Source organism: Schistocerca piceifrons, chromosome X (assembly GCF_021461385.2).
Source record: "Schistocerca piceifrons isolate TAMUIC-IGC-003096 chromosome X, iqSchPice1.1, whole genome shotgun sequence".
Lineage (NCBI taxonomy): Eukaryota > Metazoa > Arthropoda > Insecta > Orthoptera > Acrididae > Schistocerca > Schistocerca piceifrons.
In genome coordinates this window covers 481388979-481410357 of record NC_060149.1, presented here as the reverse complement: position 1 = coordinate 481410357, position 21379 = coordinate 481388979, and the positions used below count along the sequence as shown (strand labels likewise).

The 21379-nt window shown below is 39.5% G+C and overlaps 1 protein-coding gene across 1 annotated transcript in view; it reads left to right on the top strand.

Moving 5' to 3' along the window:
* LOC124722073 (serine/threonine-protein kinase GL21140) overlaps positions 1–21379 on the top strand; it is a 212200-nt gene that overhangs the window by 121618 nt on the left and 69203 nt on the right. The window contains exon 7 of the mRNA XM_047247271.1: positions 20866–21012. Within this exon, the coding sequence (XP_047103227.1) occupies positions 20866–21012 (147 nt within the window). The remainder of the gene's footprint in view (positions 1–20865; positions 21013–21379) is intronic.

The window sequence follows — 21379 nt, the reverse complement described above, 5'->3', positions numbered from 1 at the left end:
TCAGTCAACACACGAGGTCGGCCTGTACACTTTTGTGCTGTACGTGTCCCTTTATGTTTCCAGTTCACTATCACATCAGAAACAGTGGACATAGGGATGTTTAGGAGTGTGGAAATCTCATGTACAGATATATGACACAAGTGACACCCAATTGCCCACCACGTTCGTAGTCCGTGAGTTCCGCATAGTGCCCCATTCTGCTCTCTCATGATATCTAATGACTACTGAGGTCGCTGATATGGAGTACCTGGCAATGGGTAGCAGCACAATGCAACTAATATGAAAAATGTATGTTTTTGGAGATGTCCAGATACTTTTGATCACATAGTGTAAGTTCATTTTTAATTTTTTTGTTTTGTTGTCTATTGAAGTTTTTGGTAATAAAATCATTGTGTGTTACTTTCTGATCTCCCTTTTTATGATATTAGTAAATGCAGGAGTATGTATGGGAAGGTATCAGAGTTTTGTCTCTTATTGAACTGGTTGTGGATAGCAATGATATCCTAAATACTGATTGGAATATATGTTACAAGGATACATTAGATGTCATTGGTGGCAAAATATTCTTTGCAGTAAAGCGTTTGGTAATATCTACTGAGGTTCTTAGGGGTGCTGAATATAAAATAATCTAAGTGAAATTACGAAACAAAGATGGGGCAAATGTGGTAATTCAGTGCTTTTATAGACTTCTTTCATCAGGAGCTGCAGTGGCAGAGTGCCTCAAAGAGAACTTACAGAATGTTGTGAATTAGTTCTCTGCTCACTCTATTGTAACAGAGGGAGACTTCAATTTACCATCTATAGGATGGGAGAAACATGCGATCATAACTGGTGCCTGACATGTGACTTCATTGTGAATGTTTGAGCAGGCATGTAGTTAGACATCCAACTTGTGAGGCTAACATCTTACACTTCCTAGGAACAAATAGACCTTCAATTTTCAAACCAGATGATGTACAATTGGATATTTTTGATCATAATTAAGTGTGTTGTAAGGAATGTTTAGAAAGGTAGGAAAATAGTTTTCCTTAGCAAAAGTGACAAAATACTAATGAGTATGTGAAGTCAGCATCAAATATTCAGTTCTGAGGATGATTATGTGGAGCACAAATAAATAAAATTCACAAGCATTAGTTACTACACCTTAGACAAATATGTTCAGAACGAGGTTTCCAGGCATTGGAAGACCCACCATGGTGTAATAGCTATCTTAGATAGCCCTAAAGAAACAAAGATAACTTCATCACAGGTTTAAGCAAAATCAAAACCTAGTTGACAAACAAAAGCTGAACGAAGCAAAAAATGAACGTAAAAAAGAGAAATGAGAGAAGTGTTCAATCAATTTGAAAATTAAATTTTGCCAACCAATCTGACTAAAAGCCCTAACAAGTTTTAGTGTTTTGTAAAATTGGTAAGCCTATCAAAATCATCGACTCAGCCACTCAGTCACCACACAGGCACTGAAACAGGAGATTAGAGAGAGCAGGCCGAAATACTGAATTTGGTCTTTGAAAACAGTTTCACTACAGAAGATCGTAATAAGGTCCGTATTTTCACTAATTGCACAAATGTTGAAATGGCACAGATTTAGGTAAGTAACTGCAGAATGGAAAGCAACTTTAATTGCTTTGTAGTGGAAAGGCATCTGGATTAGATGAGACACCTGTAAGGACACTACAGAAATCATGCAAAAGAACTTGCTGCCCTTACAGCAACACTTCAGCATTGGTCAGTGGAACAATGAAGGGTATTAGTGACTCGGGGGGGGGGGGGGGGGGGGGAAGCACAAGTCATTCCAGTTTTCAGGAAGATTCATAAGAGAGATGAACATAATTACAGGTCTATATTGCTGACATTCATGTCATAGAGTAAGGGAACATCTTTTGTGCTTTTGGAGAAACAAAATCTCTGCCATAAAAATAGACATTGATTTCACAGATACAGATCTTGTGATACTCGGCCCTGTGTCTGTTGTCAATGAAATCCATAGTGCTGTTGATAATGGTGCTCATGTTAATGCCATGATCCATGATTTCAGGAAGGACATTTAGTACAGTTCTGCACTGTTGTTTAAGTTGGGGGTGGGGAATATGAACTTACCGAGTATTGGACCATATTTGTGAATGGATTCAAGACTTCATAGCAGATAGAATTTAACGTGTCACTTTTAACAAAGCTAAATAAAAATATATGAAGGTAAATTCAAGATTACCCCATGGGAGTGCAATAGATCCACTGCTGTTTACAGTTGAAGTTAACGTTTTAGAGGATAATGTTGAAAGCTCTGTGAAGTTGTCTGCAGATAATGCAGATGTCTATAACAAAGTAGCAATGCCAGAAGACTGTAACGAACTGCAGGACTGGCTCAGGGACTGGCAGTTGTCGCTAAATGCAAATAAACTAAATGTAACATATTTTACAAATGAGAAGATATAAAATTAAACTCCACTAATGGAAAAAATTCCAACACCAAATAATAATTCATGTGGAGTAATGAAGTTTTGGGAATACATTTGTGTAGATAACAAATTTAAATGATTAATATTGCAAGATCACAAGTTAGTGTGCTGAGATAAGCCACTGCAAATGTGATATGTTGGTATACTAATAACCAGTGTAACTGCCAGATTTTTGAACACAAGCATGCAAATGTGCATGCATTTGTTGCATAGGTGCTGGATTTTATTTGTGGGATGTAGTTCCATGCCTGTTGCAGTTGCTCGGTCAATACAAGGATGATTAATGCTGTTTCTGGATGACACTGGAGTTGTCGTCAGATGGTGGTGTCAAGTATGTGCTTGATTGGAGACAGATATGGAGATCGGGCAGGCCAAGACAAAATGACACTCTGTAGATCATATTGGGTTACAACAGTGGTATGTGGGTGAGTTTTATCTTGTTGGAAAACACCCTCTGGAATGGTGTTCCATGAATGAATGGCAGCACAACAGGTCCAATCACCAGATTGATGTACAAATTTGCACTCAGCAGAGTGCGGCGGATTTGCTGGCGGATCTGCCATCTATTTTATGTAATGATCAAATGAATGTGGTTAGGGTTTTAAAGTTTTATGACTTGTCCAACGTTTTTAAGATGATTTTAGGGAGATGTTCCTAATGTGTCAAAGGATGGCTGGCTCACCTTAGTTTTTTGTAAGTGGTCAGCCAGTCACATTTCCCCTGTGCTTTTCTTTTAGTTCTTCTGTGTTGTGTTTTCTCTGTGTTTTAATTTCTTGATTAGCACTCTTCCCTCCTAATTGGTTTTAGTGCATGTGAGAGTGATGTGATACAGTGTAAATGTGTGGTCATTTTGAGTGCATGTGTGTACAACACTTTTAGTTCATCTCCACATTCATTTGTTTTCATAAGTGTAAGGGGGTGATGACCTCACCATTGGGTACCCATCAGATCCACACACACACACACACACACACACACACACACACACACTCTCTCTCTCTCTCTCTCTCTCTCTCTCTCTCTCTCTCTCTCTCTCTCTCTCTCTGTATTTTGTGGACCTTTCTCCAAGAAGTCCTTGTTCTTAGCTGCCTTTCCTCTGATCGCTTGGGTTTAACTCCTTTTTTTGTATTAGTGGTCTAAGGTTCTGACATGGGTGTGTATGATCTTAGATGTTTTTGCGGCCTAAATCAAAAATAAACATCCATGAATGATATTATCGGGTGTGCGTCACCAAGCCACTGTACATCCATTCTAATTTCATACTATTTCAGATGACATCCTGCTTATTGGCAAAGAGAGAAATTCTGGATTCTTTTGCCTGTATTATGCTAAAAACATTAATGCGGGTGTCAGTAAGTGTAATTTGAGCTGAGGACAGAACCCCCTCTCTGACTGCAATAATGCTGTTGTGAGCAGGCCTAGAAATGTAACTGAGGCAGTGGCAGAGCATCTCTCCCTAGCCCAGCCAGATGGACTTGATATTTGATGACTTCTTTGGATCCATGTAGATGGAAAAGAGGAAAAAAATTACAACACTAAAAGATAAATAACGTAGAGTAATGAAATTTTGAGAATATATTTGTCTAGGTTACATATTTGAGTGATTAACATGGCAGGATCAAGGTTAATGTAAGCGTGAGCGAAGTCATTTCAAATGTGAAATGCTGTTACATTAATAATGGTGTAACTGCCAGAATGTTGAATGCAAGCATGCAGATGTGCATGCATTTTGTTGCAGTACAGGTGCTGGACGTCTGCCTGTGGGATAGAGTCCATGCCTGTTTCACTTGATTGGTCAATACAGGAATGGTTAATACTGGTTTTTGATGATGCTGGAGTTGTTGTCCGATGATGTCCCATATGTGCTTGATTGGAGACAGATCTGCTGATCAAGCAGGCCAAGGCAACATGTTGACACTCTGTAGAGCATGTTGGGTTACAACAGTGGTATGTTGGTGAGTGTTATCCTGTTGGAAAACACCTGTGGAATGCTGTTCATGAATAATCACCAGATTGACATACAAATTTGCAGTCAGGGTGTATGGGATAACCATGAGAATGCTCTTGCTGACATACAAAATTGCATCCAAAGAACATAACTCCAGGTGTAGCTCCAGTGTGTCTGGCACATAGACATGCTGGTTGCAGGCCCTCAACCGACCTCCTAACCAATGCACACCCATCACTGGCACTGGAGCAGAATCAGCTTTCATGAGAAAACGCAATAGACGTCCACCCTGTCCCCCAGTGAGCTCTTGCTAGACACCACTAAAGTTGCAGATGTCAGTGGTTTGGGGTCAGTGGAATGCACACTACGGGGCATTGGGCTTAGAGCTGCCCTTGAAGTAACTGGTGTGTAAGGGTTTATTGTGTCACTACGGTGTCAGCTGCTTCTCAAATAGCTACGGCAGATGCAGTATGATGCATCAGAGCCGTATAACAGAAATGGTGGTCTTTCTTCTTAGTAGTGCTGTGTGGCCATCCAGAGCCATGTTGTGACCGTACATTCTTGTGATCACTCCTGTCAGCAGTCATCTGCTGTGTGCTACATTCCTTCTTTCTAAAATATTGCAGAAGGAACATCCAGCTTCTCGTAGCACTATTACATTAGCACATTGAAAGTGCATGTGGTGTTGATAATGGCATCTTTGTCACCGTAAAGGCATTTTTGAATAACATCAACTCAGCATGTCCCTATCTCAAAGATAACTAATTCTCGCAATCGTTACAATGTGTATTTCAAGCAAACTTTATGTGTATCTTCATAGTGGCACTACTAGCTCTGCTCCTATGCAGCTGGCATGATATTTGCATAGACATCGTATTTCATGTGTAAAAACACATCTACCAACTTTTGTTCATGTCTCACAACTCCTTATAGGTAGTGTTTTTTTCTGCCATTTTATTTGTAACAAATTGCTGGAAACAGTAACTACTGCTAAATACCTAGGTATCCATCTGGAGTGAACTGATGTGCAATAACCACATAAAACAAATAGTAGATAAAGCAGATGCTAGGCTGAGATACACAGGCAGATTCTTCAGGGAATGTAATTAATCTTCAAAAAAAGTGACTTAAAAAACTCTTGTTTGACTATTTCTGGAGTATTGCAGATCAGTCTGGGACCCTTACATCATTGAATTACTAGAAGGGACAAGCAATATCCAGTGAAGAGTAGCACATTTGGTCACAGGATCATTTAATCAATGTGGGAACATTATGGATGTGCTCAACAAGCTCCAGTGGCAAATGCTACAAGAGAGGCATTGTGCATCACTGAGAGGTTTACTATTGAAATTCTGAGAGAGTACATCCCAGGAAGAGTTGGGCATCATATTATTTCCTTCCACATATGTCTTATAAAAAGACCACAATGAGAATATCCAAGAAATTAGAGCTAATACAGAGGTTTACCAATAATCATTCTTCCCACACGCAATTAACAAATGGAACAGGAAATAGGGGATTAGTTAGTGGTACTAGAGGTGCCCTCTGCCACATACTGGAAGTGATTTAAGAGTGTAGATGTAAGTATAGGGAGTAAGATCTGAGCTGTGGGGAAAGTGTTCCAATAGCTCAAAACCCAATTTCTTAATAGTTTCAATGGTACGGTGGGCCATGCGCAGATGGGCATTGTTGCGCAACAGCAACATTTTCTTTCACAATATATCTCATTGTTTGATGTGAATGGCTGACTTCAGCTTGTTTTCCAACAATTCACCATAAGACTTGGTGTTGTAGTCGATCCCTCTGTCATGTACCTTTCCAGTATGGGTCCATTTACATCCCAAAAAATGATTAGCATAACCGACCTTGTTCCCTGTTGAAATGGTCAAGCAGTTGTTGGCAGATATCGGCATATCGGCATATTTGTCATAGTTCTTAAGTAAGCTGGCTTGGTAACTATAGTGCAGAAACTTTATGGAAAAAAGTTCATCATGATTAGTGTGATAGGCAGAACCAGGACTGATGTCTAGAGAAGATGCTACTGTATCAGTCGTAACTTGAGTCTCCACTAAAACCATCTCTTGGCTGTGCTGAATCTGGTGGTGGATGTTGATGTGCATCCAGCTCTCTCTGTATGTGTCAAACTTCTTTTGCCACCTATGTTACGTGATATGTGATACCCCGTATAAAGTCTATGATGAATTTCAGCCCCTTCATCCCTTCTGACCATAGAAATATAATTAATACATGTTGTTCCTCTTTGGTGCAAACTACTAGTGGAATGGACATGTTAATTCTTGACAGAATCCATCTGAAGTGGTCGGGGTTGAATGGTGTGTATGCATGTGCAGAAGGCAGGTTAAGGATTTAAAGGTGTTTTCTGATGAAAGTTTAGCTTAATTTTTGACTCTTCCTTGTACATTTGTGTCACCACACTCAATTGTCACCATACTCCATATACTACTGTATCAAGGATAATGAATTGTTGGACCACATGTTAGTACTACAGGCTTCCTGGATGAAACTCACCAGCAGCAGAGATTTGTACTCCAGTGTTATTCATGGTATGGTGAATCCATAGTGCAGCTATTGCTAGTCACCAGCCAGCAGTGCGAGTTAAACATTGGCTGTTTTAGAGAGATCTAAGTTGGACCTTCTGTCTGCAGACAGTTTTAGCCCATTGTCTCAATGATTCATTTCAGCAGTACGTATTACTAAGAAGTAATAATAATTCTAGAATATTCACAATGTTTATGTGAATGGTTTGTTTTTTCCCAGTGCATTCATGTTGTGTGTTCAAGTGAATAAGTCCTATATGATGGGACAGATCAAGGTGGGGAGGGGCAGGGGTGGCACTTGTTAGAGGCACCCAGCCTTCTCAAGGACAGCAGACAGTGATGACAAGTAAATAGGTTGTGGGGATCTTGGGGCTTAACTGTCCAAATCAAAAAGATGGTAGACAGTTCTATCTATAAAAAGAACCTCAACTGCAAGTACAAGTGGCATTCCATATTGTTTTACACTTTATTTTATTCATGGTACGTCATTTGACTCCTCATTACAGTTGCAAGTATGTAGTAACTCGGTCTAACCATAGATGGCAGTACAATTACTAGAAGTGTAATCCCCTGCACAGTACAGCCCATTTTCGAAACTGTGTCATTACGTGAGTGGACAACATGCAGTATGATAAACAAAAGAATGGAACTGGATGATATAGTTTCTGTGGAAGGAGGATGTAAACAATGCAGATACTCACAGGCAGTTGGTGGCAGTGTATGGAGATTATGCCCCATCATGTAAAGTTCTCTTGCAGCACGACAACACTTGTCCCTGTATGAGTTGGAAAACCACAGCTGCCATCACTGAAAAGGGATTCCACGTACGCCACACCCACCTTATTCTTCTGACTTGGCCCCCTTCTGATTACCAACTATTGGGGGCCATGACAAATCTTCTGCATTAGTGTGATTTCACAGACTTAAAGGAACTGTGAGCAGCTGTGTGTAATGGGTGTAATATGATCCATAGTAGTAGTTCGAGGAGGGCCTCCAGAAGTTAAAGGGGTCAAGTCAGGAGAATACAGTGGGTGTGGCAGTACCTGGAATGCCATTTCATCAATGGCAGCTGCAGTTTTCTGACTCATATGGGGAAAAGCATTGTCATGTTTAAAGAGCGCTGTACTGTGCAGGGATTACAAGTTTAGTAATTGTGCTGCCACTTATTGTTAGACCGTAGACCAAAGTACTACGTACTCACAACTGTAATGATGACTCAAGTGACAAACCAAAAATGATGAGAAAAAATAAAGTGTAAATCAGTATGGAATGACTCTCATGTATACTTTCTGATATGACTGTGAAATCAATAATGTTTCTTAAAGAAAAGTCATAATTCATCACCAAGAGGTGACAATAAATACTGCTTTATTACAGCCAGTCCATCTTCATACCATCGCCATGCAGTTCATAATTGATGCCATATCTTAATAACTGTGCTATCTTTTGTTACAATAAATAAACAAACACTGTCTGGGTAACAGCATCTTTTAGTAATGACTACTGGTTTCAGCCACCACTGTTGACAACGTGCACTTTGTGGCAGCAAAGCTAAAGGCATTCTGCAGCCTAGATTGAAACTGGTTGCTGTCAGTAAAAGAAGTTAAAATCCAGACAGTATTTGTTTATTCATCGTTAGGTATCCTGCATACCAGAACAGAGAATACGTTAAATGCATTTCTTATTTAACTGTCAATATAATGCTATCTGGTGTACATGCTCATGAAGACTCGCATAAATTTCACATGCTCACATAGTGATGTAAAAACTCTTTCATCAATTAACATACCACCCATCATAAACCACTGAAATGAAGTAATAGGACTGCCATAATGAAATATTTATGTACATTGCATTTAACAGTGGTAACTGTCATCGTGCAGTGAAATATATTACATTAGCAATAATAAAATGCACCAAACACTGTCAATCTCCCTTCTGCAATACAGTCTGGTCACAACATTCCATTTGGAGGCACTTGGAATACTGACATCTAAACAGCTGGTTAATGTTTACAAGTTGAAACAAAGATGATGCAGAGGCCCTGCATACATCAATATTTACACAAAAATCCCAGTGAATAATATCCTTAAGAATGTATTTTATGTACTATATGTACTGTAATATGACCATTTGTGACTGTCGTACATAAATTTAACGATCTGCATGTTGTATGCAGTAGCATATTATGTTGGCAATTTATTTGGATATAATATGCAAATAGTAACTTTCTACATTTTTATATGGTGTATTTTCTGTACCATTAACTAGTTTTCAAGCCACTGCAGGATCACCGGCAGATAGAGGCGTTACAAGAACGTAATCTGGACCATGTGGGACTAGATGCTGTGGTGATGGTGCTGGTGGCAATAATGGAAATTTAGTTACTAGTGACAAAAAGTTACAAAAGAGAAACAATTGGTATGTTTTGAGTACTTACAATGCACTGCTTCATCCAGAGAAAATCCATTCTATTAATGCACATTTTACATTTTGTACAAACAACCTGATTTAGCTGTGAAAATCATAGATATCACACTTTGCTATGTCATGATCTTTGACTTGAGATGCATTGCATTGCAGAGTAAATATTTAAGAGGATAGATAATGAATGCACATGAACTGTGCAAGCTTCAAATGCATTCGTATATTGGCAGTGCATGTATAATATGGAGTAAACATTACACAAAAGATAAAAAAAGTGAATTATTTACGACACAAAGAATTACAGACATTGGCTGAGAGTGATGATTGATTGAAATCAATGGGGAAAGCTGATAATTTGTGCTGGACTGGGAGTCAAACTTGGTTCCCCTGCATACTAAGGAGACACACTGACCACTAAATCATCTGGGCACTGTGATCATTGCAACTGCACAGACTACTCTAGCACGGCTCCCATCAGACAAATTCTGAACTTGTCCACACACTACTAATGTAGTTCTCCTTGCCCATTATCTTCATTACTCATGGCATTTTTCTGAGTCTTGTAAGAGTTGAGCCTGTTGTGCGTTCACACTGAAGAGATCATTGGCCGTTCTCATCTGAATTATATATATGTGGCTTCTGTTCTTTTGGACAAGTGGCGTGTCGTCTTTTGGACATGAATGAGTTACTACCATGTGTGACCAAACTTTTCTTCATTGGGCCATGACAATAAAAATAATAAAGAGCAAAACAGTTTTGAGTAAACAGAAAGAATGCTATAATTGTTACATGAATTGGAGAATATTAATTTATGCAGGAGGATGAGCATGTATTCTTATTGTCTTTTTTGGTATTTTGTGCCTGGATGTCTTAGAAATTCTGGAAGAAATAGTTCTGTGTCAATTCACTTTGTTTGTTAAGGACTTTTTGTGGTGATTTTAGCTTGTGAATGTAAATCTCTTACTGTTTTGAGATCCATCTGCAACCTTTTGTGAGCAATATGTAACACTGAAAAGTTATCATTGATCTCACCTGCAGACTGTTTGAAGGGCCATGTGTTATGTATAACTGGACTTGGTCAAGAGTTTGAGTCAGAGGGCAGCCATATATTGTTTGTAGCACTTTGCAAAGTTTCTTCCTGTTTGCTCGTTATAAAAGCAAGAACAAGAGCATGAACGTTTGTGTGTCAGACTTTGGTGCCGCTTTGCAGTGGGTATGTTATTGAAAACAATTTTATTTTCTGGTTTATGTGTATGGAGGATATTTTTATATTGTGCAATCTGAAAAGGTTTACAAATTCGATGACACTTTATTGAAGAATGGAGATCTGTCAGATTTTGGCATTACTTTTTTTTAGCATGCAATGATGATGGTTGTTGCTTTAATGTACATCGAATTTGTTCAATTAGCGTGTTTGAGGGGACGGATTATATCCATTATTTGTGTGCTATAGTTTTAAATATTTTCATTTCATTACATGCATCCGCTACGCTGATGTGGATGTGCAGTGTATGTATCACAGATGACCTAAAAAAAGTGATCTTACATTGTTTGGGTGTCAGGAGATTTTGTTAATGGCAACTTCATTGGTTGTGGGTTTTCTGTGTATTTGGAAGTTATGCTTGTTATTGTGACTGGAAATAGTATTATTAAGGAAGTAAATTCCTTCTGTTGTTTGATGTTTGATTGAATTTGATTCTTCAGTGCATTTATACACTTGACCTGCTAGGTTACGTAGTTCTTCTTGTGGGCTATTGAAAAGTACTACTGTCTCATAAACATATCTTTTATAATATAAGGGGCATTCAAAGAGAAACAAGCCAGAGGCATAATTACAGAAACCAGTACCTGTATGTTAGAGGTATTGACCGTGGCTGTTGAGACACTTGTCCCACTGTGACACAATGCAGTGAATGGCTGTCTTATAAAATTCCTGGGGCTGCGATGTTAACCAGTTCTGCACGTACAACTGGACGTCTTCACCCGAGGTGAATCATTTGACCAAGATGGCTGATTCATTTCCTGCAACACGGGACAACAGTGAATGCCCAGCGTTACTGACAGACCTTGACCACCCTTCGCCAAGCGATCAAATCAAAACAACCAGGCAATCTCACACGTGGGGTCATTCTGCTCCATGACAATGCAAAGCCTCATACGGCCAGCACAGTCGTGGCAATCCTGCAGAAATTCAAATGGGAGGTTCTCTGCCACCCTCCATACAGTCAGGACCTCTCTCCCTGTGATTAAGCCAATTTTGGTCCCCTTAAAAAAGCTCTGAGGGGCAAACAATTCACCTCAGACGACGACGTCCAACTCTACATGCGGAACTGGTTAACATTGCAGCCCCGGGAATTTTATGAGGCAGCCATTCGCCGCCTTTTGCAATGGTGGGACATGTTGAAAACCAACTGCAGGGTGCCGTACAAAAGGTGCAGTCCTGGTCTCTCATCCATGGCTTCCATACTTCAGCCGTCAAGTTTTGCATCATGCCCCCTTCTCTTAACAATTGTACTTTCTGACCACAACCAGAACTCTACCTCGAAAACCAATTACTCAATGTCATGGAGTCTTATAGCTTTTTGGGGCTGGTCTTCAATACCTCTTTGGCATGGCTTCCACATCTTTGCCAACTTAGACATACATGTTCATCATACCTTAATATTCTTTGCTGCGTCAGTAACAACAAATGGGGTGGGGACTGCTATACTCTTTTGTGGCTTTGCAAAGCTCTGATCCTGTCCTGTCTTGATTATGGGACTCTGGCAGATCCCATGGTATTGCCTTCAGCATTGCAGATACTGGATCCAGTAAACCATTGTTGGGTCTGACTTGAGCAGACCAGCCTTGTGACCAGCTGACTCACGGAGGATCCAGTCTCTTACCAAGTTGCCAACAACTGCTGCTCAAGTATGTGATGCACATTTGCTGCTTTCCTGAGCACCTGCACTACCAGATCCTTTTTCCTTGTAAGACGATTCCCCTTCCACAAGAGAGACCAAGGGCTGGAGACACAATCACAGTTTGCATATAGTGTCTCTGCTCTGCACTCCAATCTCCCCCAATGTTGCCTTCTATCAAGGAGCAATTGTCTATGCCTTCATGGTGTGTACCCCATCCTAGGATCTGTCTTGACCTATCCTTTGGACTGAAGGACTCTGTTGAACCCATGGTTTTTCACTGCCTGTTCATCACCGTCCTTGATGCATTTCCGGGTTTCGGAACTGGTATGCACTGATGGCACCATGGCTGAAGGTCAACAGTTGAACCAGTTCTGCCTACACAATGCAAGGTGGAGTGTACTACGCACCTTGCTAAATGAACTCAGTGTGTTCATTGCAAAATTGATGGCCTGGCTTGAGCCCTCTGTCTTGTTCATTCTTGCACTGGCAAGACCCTAATTAGCTTCAGTGACACCAATCAGGTGAAAGATGAGATCCGACACTTCTTCAGTAGCGTGGTGGCAGGATGGTATGATATGGGCATGCTGAAACTGCTACAGTGTTTACAAAAATGCATCCATTTAAATGATGTTTACATGAAAAAATAGAAAAATTTTCAACTTTCAAAACTATGTACAATTTATTGTAAAAAAAACGTTTCTTTTTATTTTTTAAAAATTGGAGACCTTGCTTTTGGGATCACCCTCGTAGTAACTTCATGTACAGGATGACAGTTAATGAGCCATATGAAATAAAATCGTCATAACTTCTGAATAGTTTGCATTAGGATGTTCAAACTGCACGGTTGGCCGCGGGGAATGATGGGAAGTAGTATGCACATGCATGGTTTGGTTTAGCAGTGAAGCCCACTTTTATTTGGATGGGTTCATCAATAAGCAAAATTGGTGCATCTGGGGTACTGAGAATCCACGCTTTGCAATCAAAAAGTCTCTTCACCCTCGATGGGTGACAGTGTAGTGTGCAGTGTACAGTCACGGAATAGTTGGTGCAATATTTCTTGATGGCACAGTGGTGAAGGTTTTTGAAGATGATCTCATCCCCATTATTCAAAGTGATGCTGATTTCGACAAGAAGTGGATCATTCAAGATGGAGCTCGACCCCATCAAAGCAGAATAGTGTTTGATGTCCTGGAGGAGCACTTTGGGGACAGCTTTCTGGCTCTGGGGTACCCAGAAGCCACTGGCATGGGCTTCGATTGGCTGCCATATTCTCAAGATCTGAACATGTGTGACTTCTTTTTGTGCTGCTATATTAAAGATGAGGTGTACAGTAATAACCCCAAAACCGTTGCTGAGCTGAAAACACTGTTCAGGAGGTCATCGACAGCATCGATGTACCGACACTTCAGCGGGTCATGCAGAATTTCGCTAGTCATGTGCACCACGTCATTGCCAATGATGGCAGGGATATCGAACATGTCATAACCTAAATTCTAATACCTGTAGTGATGTTTACATGTTGAATAAAGGGTGTGCACACCATAGTTCGTAACTAATTTACGTTTTTTGTCATATAGTTCAGTAATTGTTACCCTGTATTGTAAGTTGAAAGACATCTTGTATGTACTCGTATGTGTATTGCATTGTGGTTATCTGATGATGGGCCACACCCAAAACACGTTATGAAAATAAAGTAGTTCGATTAACATCTAGTGACTACTTTTTATGACCTATCAGCTGTCTTAGAATCACAATAAAAATAAAAAAGAATGAATTGGACATTTAATTTGTGTAGTGTCGTTTTGTGCTCATTGTCTATATAAGCAAGGAAACAGCATCTATTACATTTTAAATTCTTCAGTCAATTCACATTAGTTGTACACCGTACCCAACTGTTGTTTTAATCGGTAAGTGTAGTAATTTCCAATGTGTGTGCCTATTACCATTAACACTTTGCTGTCCACATGTCTCATACAAATTTATTCACTTTGTGCTGGCAGCACTAACTCGGACTACTTGCCTTGGCACCGGCTGTTCTTGACAGTATCGGGAGATTATAAATTGTTATATTTTAAAAGTTCTCAACCCCGTTCCCCTACTTTCATGAAATTTTGAAGATATACATATGTAAATAAATACAAACCTTGTTTGTTTCATATATTTGTTTATTTGCATTGTCTTTGGTATTTAGTATTTCTCGTTCACATGATATGAAGAAAAACAGTCTCCAAGATGTAATGCAACTGTGCAAGACTTGCACATTAAGTTTTGTTTATTCATTTCGGAAATACATAGACCTATTAGTTGGTATTGCTTTATGTGATAGGAAAGTTTGTCAACCAGATCGTGATGAGACGTATGCGATGTAGCGGCAACCTCCAAGTTTTGCTCTGTGCATTCATTGTAAATAATCATATTGTCTCTTTCGTCTGCCATGATGAAAGGGCACAAGTACTTATAAAAACAAAAAAAACTTGTTGATGTGTATAACTTACTGTTACCTAATCAAAACACCAACAGAATGCAAAAGATACTAAAGTGCTGTCGCCGGCCATGGCGCAACACTATGCTCATGACACCACTATGGTGTCGCAGGCCACTGAGCGATACCATGCTCACGACACTACTTTGGTGTTGCCGGCCGTTGGCCGCTATTTCGCGCACAACACCACTGTGGTGTCACCGGACATATTTTCCTGCATATTGCATATTGTCAGCCTACATATTATAGGTTCACTATGTTTCATATTTCCATTGAAGAATTAGAATGTGACTGTTATTCCAGGCACAAATTATGCTAAGCTAACGACATCCCATACATATAAAAATACTTTCTTGTATTCCACTTATATTAAAATTGAAGTGTATTGTATTCCTCGAAGGTCGCTGTAAATTGAAAACAATGCGCACACAAAACATAAGGTGTGGATTACTTCAAATAAATGAAATGCATAAATGTAAGTCGCAGCACTTCATTACAGTCAATACTAATTTTGTTGTTACACATATAATATGCTATTTCATGCGACTTATAAATCATTAAGTTTATGTATGATTTTCATGTATGCTTGTAGTTCCATATGATACATAACTTGTACAATCCAAAGGATATTATTCACTGGAATTTTAGTGTAAATATTGATATTTGCGGACCCTCTGTATTATCTTCGGTTCAATATATAAACTTTAATCAGTTTTGTAGATACCAGTAATCTGTGTGTCTCCACAAGGAATGTTAGAACCAGACTGCATATGTAGAAAGAAGATTGACAGTGTTTGCTACATTTTATTTTTGACAGTGTGATATATTTTAGCACATGACAACAGGTAACACTTTTACATGCATTATATCTATTTTGTTGTATGTATGAACACTATAAGTGGGCCACCACTCTCATAAAATACTATTTCTGTAAGATGGGTCACTGCTTAACTTTGAATTTAATCTTAAGGTGGGCTACAATGCCAGAAATCATTGTTCTTGAAAATTACACAGTGATCAACATGCTGAAAAAATACTTCTTCCACTAGAAATGCATTTCACTAATAACTCCTTAATTGTGCTTTACAATGTTTCATTGCTGCATAAATGCCCTATGGTATGAGGAATGATAATATTGCTTCAGAGGCAAAGTTTTGGGTAGGTTACCAGGTGCATATGTTTATATTGAGGAAAGGCAACGATAACATAGCTGTTCTGTTTCCTAAACCAAAATAAATGTGCAGGAAGTATTTAACAACAGCTGTTGTGTGTGGGGAGTCAATGTGTTATCAGATATTTTATAAAGCTTCATGACCTACAAGAATTGTATAGAACATGAAAAAGTTTTACTTTCTTTTCAAAGTTCCTCCAGTGTGTTTCTCACTGGCTCCTTAATAAATAATCATATTGCTTGTAGACAACAGTGTTCTGAAAAGGATAGATTGCTACTCACAAAAAAAAAAAAAAAAAAAAAAAAGACAAGTTGAATTGCAGAGAGGCACAATAAAAAGACTTTTACGCATTGAGCCTTCAGTCCAAGGCTTCTTCAGAAACGACTGCACACATATGTACACACAACTCGTACACACAGGACTACAATATCTGGCTGCTGCGGCCAAAATATGACTATTGCGTTAAATAAAATTAGCAGGAGTGGGACGGGGAAGAGGGAAGGATAGCAGGGTATGTTTGGGGGAGAGGAGAACACTGTATTGTGTGGTGGAGTGTGCAGGGACTAGATGGCAGCAGGAAAAGGCTTCCAGGCACAGCATCTGGAGGTTATAAGGTCGGGAGGGGGACAGAGAAGGGGAAAAGACAGGTGTGTGCATTGGCAGAGAGCAGTGCACAATAAGGGTAAGGGGATAAGAATTGTGAGGTGATTAGACAGAGGGAGCAGAAACTGTTGGGTGGCAGGTGTGGGGGCAGTAGGTTACTGTAGGTGGAGACCAGGATAATTTCGGGAGCGGGGAATGTGTTGTAAGGATAACTCCCATCTGCATTCAGAAAAGCTGGTGGTGGAGGGGAGAATCAGAGTGGCCCTGGTTGTGAACCAGTCATTAAAATCAAGCATGTTACATTCAGCTGCATGTCAAGCCACATGGTGCCCCATTTTGTTTTTGGCCACAGGTGGTAACCATTCACTCTGGAGGACAAGTGGTTGGTAGTCGTACCAATATAAAAAGCTGTGCAGCAGAACTGGTATGTGACATGGCTGCTTCTACGGGTTGTCCGGCCTGTAATGGGGTAGGATAACCCTGTGACAGAACTGGGATAGGAAGTGCTAGTTGTTCCAGTTCGGGGTGCTATTGTGTGACAAGACACATTCCTTTGTAGCTGGTTCTTGGCAGTTTGTGGGGTTATGGCATAACAAATCTCTGCGGACTAGGTCTGGGGGAAAATGGCTGTTTGTGAAGAACTTTGTGAGACCCTCAGCATTGTGGGCAAGGGAGTTCTTGTCACTGCAGATAGATTTGCTGTCCCCCAGGTGGCCAGGCTGCGTGGGAGGGATTTTTATGGTGTGGAAACGATGGCAGCTGTCAAAATGCAGGTACTGTTGGAGGTTGGGAGGGTTTAATGTGGACAGAAGTGTGGATGGATTCATCACAGAGGAGGAGGTCATTGTCCAGGAAGGTGGAACGAGTTCAAGAGGACCAGGTGAAGCAGATGCGAAAGAGGGTGTTGAGACTGTGAAGGACTGAGGATGTGGTATCTTGGGCACGGGTTCCGATCATGAAGATATCATCAATTATCCTGAACAAGACCAAGAGTTTGGGGGTTTTGGAGGCTAGAAAGGTTTCTTCTTGATGGCCCATAAACAGGTTGGAATAGGAGGATGCCATGTGGGTGCCCATTGCTGTGTCATGGATTTGTTTGCATACCTTCCCTTCAAAGTAGTTGTTGTGTGCTAGGAGAATGTTAGTATGGTGTCTGAGTAGTGAAGTAGTGGGTGTGGACACATTTTTCATCCTGCCAGTTCTGCTACAAAGAGTAATATGATTAAATTTTTTTCCATCCTTTTGGTTACATTCTATAAAATGAGGATTGGTCAAATTGGGTATGGAATTTAGCAAGTTGCAAGAATCCACTTATGTAAGTAAACAGATGTTATGTAGGGCAGACTGCTAGGGCTTCAACTCTCTTGCGAGTAAGTGACTGGTGAACACAGGGCTGTTAGCGTTTGCTGTACATCTTCCCTTTCAGTGTTATAAGTCTGAACCTCAACTGTTCTCTTTCTCCTCTCAGGGACCCAGCCAATGATGACTGGGTACGGGCCTGGCAATCACAGGGTTCCCAAGTTGTTGCAGTTAAATCCAATGGAATCCATACATGGAAAATGTTCACTGTCTGCCATAGAGTCAAAATGGTACCATTACTATACAATGACTTTGATTTTATAATAATTCTGTGAAACATATGAAGTCTAGTCACGATGTTGAATGATCGCTTTTAGCATTTGTGGGACTCTGTCAATTGCACAAGCGTCAATACAAACAAGAAATTCTTTTGAAGATGAAAGATCGTATTGATGCCCAGCAACGACCACAAAAATATCTATTCAGAGAATTCTTGCACTTGCACATTCAGCATTCTCTTGTAATTGTTTTGATGGCCATATCTGAAATCTAACTTAAGTGCTTGTATGTCAGGAAGGTTTGCAGTGCGAATATCTCACCACATAACCCAGTAACAGAAGGACCAGTGAATGGTGACCTGTCAAAAGATATTTTTAGTTGTAATTCTGGCTCTAACAACAGATATAATTGTAACACACAACTGTACTACATCAAACAAGAGACTAAATGACAGTCATTTGTAAGTATTTTTTCCAGCTATTCTCATTACAAATGAACAAAAAGAGTGGGGAGATTAAGGGGTGTGGGTAAAAGAAAGGTGTGAAATTTCATTGTTGTGTGTGGCTTCACTATTACAATCATACATAAAGAAAGTAACGTGATACCCACTGATACGTATACTGGAGTGTGCCGTACAAATTATACTTGAACAATCCATGAGAAGTAACCACATAAGGGCCTGAGTGAAATCTCATTAAACCTTGACAATCTACATGCTAATAAGGCAGTGACAACAGTTTTGCGTGAGGGGTCATGAATACAATTTCTTACCCTTACATATTATTGTCCTGAATGGGCCCCTTATTCATTACTCTCTGCTTTTTAAAATAAGAGAAACTATTGTTGTGCAGTTGATTTGAGTTCTCAGAAGTGGCAGTATATACTTCCAATGCTTTCCTTTAAAGCTGCTAGGAGGCGTGTTATGGAGTCTTCAGTGAGTGGTTTGCAAGTCTGTGTATGACGTCAAGAGTATGAGTTGTGAAACCTTTAATTTAATGGTAGAACTTGTAAGACATCCTGATTGAAAGTAAACTATGTAGTAGATACGTGCAACTGACAAGAACACTTCTCAGATATCAACAAACCTGGAATCTTCCTGAGAACTTATTTAAGGACACTAACACTATGCTATGGATAATCTTAATATAGTAGCAGAGTTTTGTACGGGTCCGGGGGAGATCTTTTGATAGAAATCTGCTACAGTAGTGATAGAAGGTTTCAAAAATTGAGCTTCTGTTAAGGTACGTACAGGCAACGCATCATTCTCTCATCTGCAAGTGCAGACGCAAGGGAACAAAAACATTAGTCAGAATTGGCACTGTAATCCATATGGGAAATGTCCCATCAAGATTTTTATGTTTTGTTTGAAAAATTGAGTGTTTGTATCCAGGCAAGGTATGGCTGTGCTGAATCCACTTTCTCCAGAGCTAAGACTGACAATAATGCTTTATTGCATGACAATTGATGATTCATATGAAAGTTTGAGCTGTGTACTGTGTGTTTCAAAGCAAACCATTTTAAAAGTCAGACAGCTACCCCACATAAGTGAGGGATGAGACTGTTGTTCTTGGACAATTATTTGTATAATTTTCTTGGTGTGTAAATTTTCATCTTTGAATAGAAGCTCAAGGTTTTGAGGAGGATTTGAACCAGCATCTGTGTCAAATGGCTGAATGCAGGGCTTATGCAGTTATTTTCTGGCTCGCTGTCACAAGAAAGTTTGCATAAAATATGTTCATCTGCTGCTCTAAACTTTCATATCTATACTACAGTAGTCACATTTTCTAATTGTGTGCTTTTTAATGTTTTTAAGAAAGTCTGTAGGGTTCTGTCTTTTGTAATTTCTATTAAGCACATGTTTTCATTCCATGTAAAGCACGGAAATTTGAGATAAACTCTTAATTTTTATGAAGGTAGCCTCAAGAAATACACAAAATGTTTGGAAAGGAAAGGGGAAACAAACTAAACTTCAGACTATTGGGATATTGCTACAATAGTGTCTGTAGAGAGATGCATAACCATGCCTGAGCAATTGGTTCTGCGCAGAGAGGCTGAGAACACAGTGTGGTATTACTAGTTTGCTCCATCTCTCTCTTACTGTCTTAGTCTCACAGCACTTGCTTCACTGTCCTCTCGTGGCAATCAAAGACACTGATGCAAAATCCATATTTAAATTAGTTGGTACTTCTGACAGTCTTGAAACAAGCAACCACAATGCATTACACAAGAAATGTATTCTCACTGTCACCCATGGTGAATACTGTACCAAATAGCTCCCATCAAATGCATACCAACATACAAATTATTGTTAAATGTTGGACCTACTCTTTGAAACACACACAACACATGGAACTAATAAAGTGATGCTGTTGGCTGTCATGACACACAGTACACTCACATCTGCCACTTCCCAGTTCCCCACCATCTGCCTACTTACGTGCACATTGTGAATGCCCTTTGATAATATATTTATGTAAAGATTTGTTGAGAAAACTGTATAGTGTTAAGGCTTTGTACTGTAGGTCTGCGCTAAAATAGATCATGCCAAAACTAGTTAACAAACATTATTTTATTTGTAATTTAGAGTAAGCAAGTACTTTTACTTGTTGTTTGTTTTTAGGCCAAGATGCTTGTAGCCCAAGCTCTAAATATTTGAGCCCTGCTTTTAATTTATAGGTTTGATTACTTTGTTCAGTTGTATTTGATCATTTACATTTGCCCTGTGTTGTTTTCAGGGAGGTGATTTATTTGATTGCATAACTGCTCAGAGAAAATTCAGTGAAAAGGAAGCTAGCTTCTTGTTAAAAGATCTTGCCAGTGCTTTACATTATATCCATTCAATGAATATTGTGCATAGAGATATAAAACCAGAAAATTTATTGGTAAGTTGTTGTTTTATGTACATAAATAATAAAGGCATTTATATACTGTTTATGAGGAATAAGGTAAACAAAAAGTAATAGTAGGTTACTTTTCTGTCCAGTTTTGGGTGACAGAAACATTATCATGGATTCTGAGGTGTGGAGTAACAACACATTTTTCTTGTACACAGAAATGTCTCAGAGTTAGAAATCATACCACCGAAATGTTCTGCCCAGTTAAAGACAGAACCCCAAAGCTTTGTACCCTGATCCGACACAGAGTTGTCAAGTCACTTCGGAAACAGAATACTGTGTCATTCTGAGAACACTAGTGATGGTCAGAGAACAGTGTGCGATTTGGAAAGCAGGAATTTTAGGTTATTTTGAT